The 10,039-nt window shown below is 58.4% G+C and overlaps 1 protein-coding gene across 1 annotated transcript; it reads right to left on the bottom strand.

Annotated features, from left to right (window-relative positions):
• Positions 1-6,583: 6,583 nt before the first annotated feature.
• Positions 6,584-9,519, bottom strand: PPIA (peptidylprolyl isomerase A). The gene is made up of 5 exons (XM_059397133.1): positions 9,390-9,519; positions 8,330-8,360; positions 8,138-8,226; positions 7,787-7,959; positions 6,584-6,911 (listed from the first exon to the last, which is right to left on the bottom strand). The coding sequence occupies exons 1-5, from the start codon at positions 9,456-9,458 to the stop codon at positions 6,779-6,781; spliced, it is 495 nt and encodes a 164-aa protein (XP_059253116.1). The 5' UTR covers positions 9,459-9,519; the 3' UTR covers positions 6,584-6,778.
• Between the last annotated feature and the right edge of the window lie 520 nt (positions 9,520-10,039).

Genomic DNA, 10,039 nt, shown 5'->3' with positions numbered 1-10,039 from the left:
TGAGGTCTGCACCTGCACAGCCAAGGACAAAGGGCCCAGTGGGAGGACCTCTCCCAGGCAGAAGCGTCAGAGCTTTCCAAACCAGGCAGCCGTGCTTTGCACCACCAAGTGGGCGGGCCCTGAGGCCCCAGGCCCGGTAGGAAGTGCCTGCCGCTGGAGGGCAGAGGGAGCGGTTTCCAGTTCGCACGTGGCTCTTGACAGAAACCCCGTCCCCTCCTGGCTCCTGCCTTCCTCCTTCTCTTGCCACGTAGCGCAGGGGCACCCCCGGTCGTGCCAGCACAGCTGCAGACGGGCTCCCAAGTTCACCCCGTCTGCACACGTGCGTAAGGGAGCCCAGGCAACAGTCCTGCTCTTTTTTTAACAAAAGTCCAGGTGAGCAAGTTTTGAACTATGAGTTGCTGCGTCCTTCCCGCAAGCCTATCACATTCCGCCCGCCCCGGGGCTACTCCCGGCCTGCCCATGGCTTAGTGGAGGCCTGCCCAGGCACTGCGCTGGGCTTTGCTGCCAGCAGGACGGACAGTATCTATCATCTCAAACCGCCGCACAGGGAGGAAGGAACTGAGGCCAGCCCTCTGCAGGAGCGGGACGCAGTGGCCCTTTGCAAAGCTCTGACCCAGGACGTAGAGGAATGGCTTTGGGGGATGCAGGTGCAGATACGGGGCGTGGCCACATGACTGGTGACCAGGACACCGCTCACTCTGGACCCGGGACGCCCAGTGCGCGATGCCAAGGGATCTGAGCAGCTGCGGCGAGCGCTCTGCCCCGGGACATGTGCCCGGCCCTGGGCCTGGCCTCCACTCCCCAGCCTCTGTGGGGGCACCAGGGCTGAGCCTGCACCATGGGGCCCTCAGCACTGGGTCCTCACGGCCCTCCTGGCCCTTCCCAGCACCCCCACCCCCGCAGCCATCCCTCAGGACAGGGAGGGAGCTTCAGGAAGTCTCTCCACCCTCAAGAGCCCTGTCCCCTCCACATACACTCTGGAACACCCGATCAGCTAAGGACGTGGCGTATCTTCAGGGGAAGGAAAGGCCTGCACTTCGCCTAGTGTGGGCACGATTTCTCAGCTCTCCGTGGTACTTTCCAGCGAGGTCCGTGACCTCCTGGCTCTAAGCAGAGAAATAGGCTGAGTTTGACGATGCCCCCCCCTCATGTGGTCATCCTGGCGGGCGGGTGGTTTCAGGGGCCCAGAACACTGGCCAGAATGTCTCACCAGTGGGGAGTGCGATGCGCTGGAGCTTTGCACCCGCGGTGGAGAGTGGATGGGGGTCCTGGGCCCACCAGCACTTCCGGTAAAGAGGTGGAGTTGGGGACTGTGGCGCCAGCATCTGTGAGCGCATCGCTTCGTATCTGTCACCGAGCCGCTCCTACAGCAGCGGGCTCTTGGGTCAGAAGCTATTGTCTCGGGGCGCCTGGGTGGCTCAGTGGGTTAAAACCTCTGCTTTCGGCTCAGGTCATGATCCCAGGGTCCTGGGATTGAACCCCGCATCAGGCTCTCTGCTCAGCAGGGAGCCTGCTTCCCTTCCTCTTCCTGCTTCCCTCTCTCTCTGTCTCTCTACCTACTTGTGATCTCTGTCAAATAAGTAAAATCCTTAAAAAAAAAAAAAAAAAGCTATTGTCTCCTTTCTGGGTTTACCAAGAATCCATTTGATTTCTTCCCAGATCTGGTTATGCAAGTAAGTCATAACTATTTTAAGTATGCAACTCAGTTAACAATTATGTAACTCCATGATGAAGTAAGTTGTAATGTCTATGACCTATAGGTTTGGGAAGGGCCCAGGAGCACAAACTCCTGTTTGAGAAGTGAGAGGCCCAAGGCAGCTGGGAAAGACCTGGGTTTTGCAGGGATGTGCTTCATGGAAGGCCGAGCAGATGCCCCAGAGGCAGGCCCTGCACGCAGTCACAGCCACACCTGCCAGTCCATTTGGAGTAAAAATCCCATGTTTGGGGCACCTGGGCAGCTCAGTCGGTGAAGCGTCTGCCGTCGGCTCAGGTCATGATCTCAAGGTCCTGGGATCAACCCCCACATCGGGTTCCCTGCTCTGCGGGAGCCTGCTTCTCCCTTTCCCACTCCCCCACTGTGTTTCCTCTCTTTTGTCTGTCAAATATATAAATAAAATCTTTTTTTTTAATATTTTATTTATTTGACAGAGAGAGAGATATCACAAGTAGGCAGAGAGGCAGGCAGAGAGAGGGGGAAGCAAGCTCACCACCGAGCAGAGAGCCTGATGCGGGGCTCAATCCCACGACCCTGAGACCATGACCTGAGCTGAAGGCAGAGGCTTAATCCACTGAGCCACCCAGGCACCCCCTATAAATAAAATCTTAAAGAAAAAAAAAAGTAATGCTGCTAGGACTTGCCTTGGGTTTGGCCACAGTTTGTTTTTCCCAGCTTGTAAATCATTTTTATTTTTAAAAAATATTTTATTTATTTATTTGACAGAGATCACAGGTAGGCAGAGAGGCAGGCAGAGAGGAAGGGAAGCAGGTTCCCCGCTGAGCAGAGAGCCCGACGTGGGGCACGATCCCAGGACTCTGAGATCATGACCTGAGCTAAAGGCAGAGGCTTAACCCACTGAACCACCCAGGTGCCCGGAGAGAGAAAATTTTTCTTTTTCTTTTTTTTTAAGATTTTATTTATTTGTCAGAGAGAGAGAGGGAGAGCAAGTGAACACTGGCAGACAGAATGGCAGGCAGAGGCAGAGGGAGAAGCAGGCTCCCTGCCGAGCAAGAAGCCCGATATGGGACTCAATCCCAGGACCCTGGGATCATGACCTGAGCTGAAGCAGCTGCTTGACCAACTGAGCCGCCCAGGCATCCTGAGAGGGATCAAGCAAACTCCCTATTGAACCCAAAGCCCAATGTAGAAGTTGATCCCAGGACCCGGAGATCACGACCTGGGCCAAAATCCAGTCAGATGCTCGACAGACTGAGCCACCCAGATGCCCCTGCAGATTTTTTATTCCTGAAAAAACTCATCTTTTGTGGATAAAATGAAGCAATAAAAGGTACACTTGCTGTAAAAGTACATGTACTTCATTTTCAATGGTGACCGCCTCCCGCTGGTCCCTGCACACCACTTGCCCCAGATGACACAGTGGCCCCAGGACCTCCACCTCCCATGGTCTACACTCGGCACACAGTCAGAGGGACCCTTTCACAGTGCGAGCTCCATGGATCTTAATTGGATCCGTATTTCAATAAACAGGGATAAATTATTCCAACTGGGAATAAAAAACACTTCCGAGACAGAAGACACAGGAGAATTGGATAGTTGATGATATTAAGGGATCATTATTTTAGATGCAAATAGTACTTTGGTTATACTAAAAATGCAAATTCACATCTTTTGGAGACACACTATGTACTAAGACATTCGTGCATGTGTCTGGAATTTGCTTCGAAACAGTCCAGTTGGAGGACAGGGAGGACGAGGGAGGAGAGCCGGAGCCCCACCGTTCCTGCGCCGCGCTGCGCGCTTCTGTCCAGTGAGCCCGGAGTGGGAGCTTACTGAGCAACTGTGGGGTTATGGAAAAGAGGAGTATACCCATCTGAGTTTTGGTGGTGACTTTTGTATTTTGTATCTTTTTTTTTTTTTTTTTTTTTAATTTTAGTTATTTATCTGGGAGAGAGAGAGAGAATGAGCAGCAGGGAGGAACAGAGGGGGAGGGACAGAGAGTCTCTCCCCTAGGCAGGGAGCCTGATGCGGGACTCCATGCCGGGACCCTGGGATCATAACCTGAGCTGAAGGAAGACGCTTCACTGACTGAGCCCCCCAGGCGCCCCTAGATGGTGACCTGGATGCAAGTATCTACTTCTCTCCATGGACCCTGATGTCACTGCAGCCGAGGGAGTGGGCCAGGGAGGGCTCACCGCGGGGGGGCACCAGGCCGAAGCCACACAGACAGACAGCTCATGTCAGACAGGGTATGGCGTGAGCGTCCCAAATGGTATCGTTTCTAACAGGTTGAGAGTGAAAGTCCATGATTCCTTAGTTATCAGAAAAGAGAGATTCGAAATTCACTCTATTTTCACGGTTTCAGAATAATGATTGATTCAGGCCGAGGTGAGACCGGAGGCCTGGGAACCTAGGCAGTGTCGCCTACGCACCACCTGCTCACCGGGAGGCGGACAGAGTCCCTTCCAGTAGGGCCGTCCAGCGGGCAGCACTGCCTCACCATGGAGACAGCCTGAGGTCAGGTGCACCCCACCAGAGGCGGAATCAAGGGCACACAGCCTCACCCACGAGGTCTTCCTGCTCAGAAGGGTCAGCTTGAGAGTAGTGAACATTCTCCACTTCACTTCCAGCTCACAGAGGAACATGCAAGGAAGGGACACAGACAGGTGATGTCTGGCTGCTCCAGAATTGAGGAGCTGCCTGACGTCACTGTTCCCCGCCACTTAGGGAGCCAATGACATAAAGTGCAGGCTGGGGCTCCTGGGTGGCTCAGTCGGCTGGGCATCTGCCTTCAGGTCATGATCTCAGGGTCCTGGGATTGGCCAACCCTCACCCTGGAAGCAAGCGTGACAGCGCATGGGTCCGAGCATGTCGTCTTCCTGGGGTCTGGGGCAATGGATTATGGTGACAATTGCCCAAGTCAGTAAGTTCACTAATAATTATTCTATTAAGAAGGGTGAATTTTACAATGTGTAATTATAATCTCAAAGTTCTTAACAGAAATCCCACTATGCAAAAAAAGTGGAAGGATCGTTGTGGATTTAAACAGACTGGAGACACAGAACAAGATGTGGGGCCTGGGTTGGGTCCCAGCCAGGCGAAGGGGGTTGCGGAAGGCACCAGTTGTAGGGGAGTCCCACCATAACAAACTTGTCCCAAGCCCCCTGGGGAAAACCTAAATATGGACCAGGTACCACAGATTGTGTGGATTTTGCCCCATTTTCGGAGGTGTGAGAGGCGTTGGGTGAGGCCTGCCTTCAAGGGAGTGTGTTTGGCCAACTCCCCAGGGCATGGGGGACACCACAGCCACACCACAACATGGACCTGCCTACCCTGCCTTCTCCTGGGGGCCTTCATCATGGAGCACTGACTGACCCTTACTTTGCATAGGTTTGAGCTTGCCCTCAATTTGAGAACCAAGCCCAGGATGTTTTGGGGAGACACATGGGTGCTGGAGATGGACAGGGACAGAGATTAGAACCATGGCTGCCTGTGGCGAGGGAACCAGCACGCCTCGAGCGACAGGCAGCTACTCTCCTTCCCAGCTCTCCCAATGCATGGACACTGGGCAACTTCTAAAGGTGGCCTGAGAGGATCCCCACCCTGGTTCTGCATGCCCTTGTGCAGTCCCCTCCCTTCAAGGGTGGGCTGAACCCCACAAACACAGCAACTGTGACACTGCGTTGTCCCATTGTGGGGACTGACTTCCACTGACTCTGGCATCACCCCCCGCATCACCGTAATGGACACAACCACTGACCAGGTGTGGATGATCGAGGACTAACCTGTTAACAAAGGAACAAGGCAGACTGGGTTGATGAAACGTCTCCCGGACACAAGACGCACATGGACAGTGTCCCCACAGTCACCCTGAGGACAAGAGAAAATGACACAGCCACAGACACACCAGCACCGTGTGCAGAGGGAACTGGCGAGCAGCCGGACATTCTCACACCACTCAGAACAGCTCCCTGCTCAAGAGCCCCTACAGGCAGGGGTGCTGCGGGTCGCAGAGGGTGCTCCTAGCTTGTAGTTCTCGACCTTTAGCAGGCTCCCTTCTGCCTGTCCAGGAAGCTTATCACTGACATCTGCACCACTTGGTCTCAAGCCCAGGTTACGAAGGGAAAGGGCCTTGCCTCAACCAGACCTGGGGACTCTGGATGATCAGGATGATCAGGTTCCCACGATGGCAAGGTGGCAGCCCTGGGGGGGGTCCTGACAGAGGTGGGGATTCAAGTCAAGGGTCAGGCAGAGTCCTGGGCTCTTACCCACCTTTCCCCATCACTTTCCTTTGTTAACAACATCCTCACTTGCCAACCTTGTCCCCTAAGGCTGTTCCTGAAGTCAAGCTGAAGATCCAGCTACTCCACAATCACGAGCCAAAAACCTTCCCCAAGCTCTCCCGCAGAGGCACTGGGCACCTACAAAGCAATCGCTTCACAGGAGATCCAGAACCAGGTGCTGCCAGCGGTTAGAAGACTCAGCATAGGTGAGCCTGGGCCGGGCAGGTCGTCAGGCTTTGGCTCAGATCATGATCTCAGCATTCTGGGATCAAGTCCTACATCAGGCTCCCTGCTCGGCAGTAAGCCTAGTTCTCTCCCTCCCACTCATAAAAATAAAGCACATAGTCCACATAGCAAATGGGGGAAACCTAGCACCCCCTTAATACCAGCAGACTTACATCCCAATGCAGGCCTCCAGAAGTTAGGATTCCACTTCCTGTAGCAGTCCCCACCCCGCTCCAAAGCTCTGGTCCAGCATGAGTCACCTCCTGTTGAAGTCATTCTGTGGACCCCCAGCCCCCACATACTCTGGGGTCACCTTATGATGGCTATTTCTTGGGTCAGGGGAGCAAACCAACCTGTTGCTGCAAGGACCCCCCGCCCCCCTCAAACAAGGACAGACAGCTGTGGTTTAGGTTTTATTTCATCATTAACTGAACTCTGAGATCCAGCTAGGCCTGGGGGTAAGGAACCATGGAACCCGCAGAACTGCAGCGAGTGGAGATTCTGGGGTAGTTCGAGCAGGCAGGGGTAGAGGGACGCTCTCCCGAGCTACAGTAGGAATGGTCGGGTAGTTAAGATAAAACACGAGTCAGACTGATCAGATCTGTCCACAGTCAGCAATGGTGATCTTCTTGCTGGTCTTGCCATTCCTGGACCCGAAGCGCTCCATGGCCTCCACGATGTTCATGCCCTCTTTGACCTTGCCAAAGACCACGTGCTTGCCATCCAACCTACAACACGACAGGCGGCATCAGCTCTGGGGCCAGTGACGAAGCAGCTCGCACTGCGCAGGTAAGGGAGCAGGGGCCCCACACCCCAATAGAGTACATCCAAGAACATCAGGAGGGGAGCACACTCAGCTTTTAGCACCAGTGCCTACCGACCCAACACTGCATCCATTTAGCTGAACAAATGGCAACACCACAGTGACTAGGAATCGGCCTCAGAAGGGGAAAGTTCTCTCAACTGCTGTTAACAATGCTCTGCTCGAAACAGACCCTGAAGCACACCCGTGTGGCCCAGTGAAATTAAGCACCTCCAGTCATCATCTCAGGGTCCCAGCTCCTCTTCCGCCTCTCCAGTACCTCCCCCAGCTTGTGTGTGCTCACAGGCCCTGGAGAGCCAACAAGCACTCGCGGACCACAAAAAGCACCGCTCTTCCCTTGTTTGTGAGTGATCTCCACACCCAACACAGGGCCTGAATTTATGATCCTGAGATGAAGCGTTCAGCCCTCCTGCGGAAGTGCCGTTCACTCCTCTGCTGAGCACCCCTCTCCCCATTCCGGTATCTGTCTTTCAAGATTTTATTCATTAGAGATCACAAGTAGGCAGAGATGCGGGGGTGTGTGTGTGTGTGTGTGTGTGTAGCAGGCTCCCTGCCCAGCAAGGAGCCCGAGGCAGTACTTGATCCCAGGACCCTGAGCCCAAGGCAGACGTTCAACCCACTGAACCACCCAGGCATCCCCAGTATCTTGCCTTCTGTAGCACAGGACGGAATTCTGTAGCTCCCCCACCTTCCTTCCACAATGGAAAGGTGGGGGAAAACAGAAACAGGGAAGAGAGGGTCTGTCCCCCCTCGGTATTCTTCGCCGTGCCCTGCTCTTACCACTCGGTCTTGGCAGTGCAGATGAAGAACTGGGAGCCGTTCGTGTTGGGTCCAGCATTGGCCATGGACAGGATGCCAGGACCCGTGTGCTTCAGGATAAAGTTCTCATCATCAAACTTCTCCCCGTAGATGGACTTACCACCAGTGCCATTATGGCGTGTGAAGTCCCCACCCTGTAAACAAGAGCAAAACCTGTCACTCCTGGCAGCACGATCGGAAAATGCACCAAACTTCGAAACTCTACCCTGAAAACACCAGCTCCAGCTGACTCGCAAGGTCAAGTGGGCAGCAGCTCCCACACACGCACCGGCTCGCTCTCCGGGGAGACTCACAGCAGCGCACAGCCCGTACCTGGCACATAAATCCCGGGATGATCCTGTGAAAGCAGGAACCTTTGTAACCGAATCCTTTCTCTCCGGTGCTCAGAGCACGGAAGTTCTCTGTCGCGAGAAAACACACACACCCACATGTACACAGACACACCCGCAGGCGCTCAGGGTCGCGACCTGCCGCACGCCAGGGCTCCGCACCAAGAACACTCACCTGCCGTCTTCGGCACCTTGTCTGCGAACAGCTGCAAGAGAAAAGAGCGTGGTAAGCGTCCGCGCGCGTCTGCGGCTCGGCAGCCCGTCTCGCGGCCTCCAAACCACGACAAGAAAATGCCTCTTTGGTGATTATCACGAATCCCAAGAACCAACGGCTCCCCCCAGGCGGAGGTCCCGTGGGGTCGGGATGGGCAACACAAGACCCAGACGCGCCAAACTCCGCCACCGGCCAGGAACACGCGCGAGACTTCCCTGCCCCCAACGTCAGGGGCCTCACACTCCGAACGCGCGCGGCGGCCTCACCCCGTCGGCTCCCGGAGGCCGTCCTGCACCGGGAGTCCCCGCGGGGCGTGGGACCCACTTTACATGTAACTGACGCCGCGTGCCTGCGCTGGGGCTCCCCACGCGCCTGCCAGGAAGCCCCCGCCCCGCGGCGCCCGCCGCAGCTCCACCCGCAGGGGTGCAGGCGCCTCCCGCAAGCCCCGCCCGCCCGATCTCGGGGCGGGGGAGGCTGGGATCTGCCCCCGGAGGCCGCCAGGAAGGGATTCCGCACGTCCCCCAGCAGATGAGCCCCCGGGAGGGGCCGAGGCCGCGCCACGTGCGGAGGGCTGCCGGGCGCGTCCCCGTGCGGCGCCCGCAGAGCTGCCGGGGGACCGTTGGGCGGGCGCGGCCGGCGTCGTCGGCGCAAGGCGGGGGCGCCGCACGCTTCCGCCGGGCGGGGCCGGGCCGCTTCCGCAGTGCGCCCCCCCTCCCGCACCGCGGTCCCCTAGGCCGCCCCCACGGGGCCCCCGCCGCCCCGCCTGCGGGCGTTGCCTACCCCGAGCGCGCGGCCCGAGCACGTGCGCGCCGCCCGTCCCCCGCCGCCCCGCCTTTGTCCGCCGCCGCCCCTCCCCCGCCGCCCCCGGCCGCCCAAAATGGCCCCTCGTCAGGAAATGGCGCCGCACCGCCCGCGCTTCTCGGGCCGGGGCCGCCCGTCCGCCCGCGCCCCCGCTCGCCGCCGCCCCCCGTTCGCCCGCGCCCGCCCGCCCGCGCCCGTGCGGCGCGCCCCGGCCGCCCACCTCGAAGGAGACGCGGCCCAAAGGCTCGCCGTCCACGGCGATGTCGAAGAACACGGTGGGGTTGACCATGGCTGGGCAGCGCGGACGGCTCCGGAGAGGCGGCGTCTGCAAGGCGGCACGAGCTCCGCCGCCGTCCCTTTTATAGCTCGCCGGGCCCCGCCCACGGCCGGTCGCGCGCCCGGACTCTGGCCAATCGCGAGCGCGAGCTGGCCGGAGTGATGGTGCGGCTGGCCTATGAGCGGAGACGGCGCCGGAGGGGCGGGATGGGGGGCGCGCGTGCGCGCTGACGGCGCAGGCAGGTTCCCGCCTGCGGGCTCCGTCGCGCCGCTGCGGCGTGGGGACTAGGTCGGGGACGGGGTGCGGGCGTGGGGGGCCGAGGCCCTGCGCGCCGGCGGAGCCCTAGGGTGCGCCGGGCGGGAGGGGGACGGAGGCGACGGCGCGGGCAGGCCTGTGCAGCCCGGCGGCCAGGGCGTGTCCCCATTGCGCAGAGGGGGCAACTGAGGCGAACGCAGGCCTCAAGGTCGCGCCGCCCGCCAAGGTCGCCCGCGCCCCCCAGGCCTGCACCCCGCGACCCCGCGCGCGGCTGGGGGCGCCGGGTGTTCCCGGGCATTGCCCCCTTCTCCAGCGCACGGGCCGCCGCCCCCGTCTCA

The sequence above is a fragment of the Mustela nigripes genome, chromosome 4 (assembly GCF_022355385.1).
Source record: "Mustela nigripes isolate SB6536 chromosome 4, MUSNIG.SB6536, whole genome shotgun sequence".
NCBI lineage: Eukaryota > Metazoa > Chordata > Mammalia > Carnivora > Mustelidae > Mustela > Mustela nigripes.
This window is presented reverse-complemented; position numbering and strand designations above follow the sequence as displayed.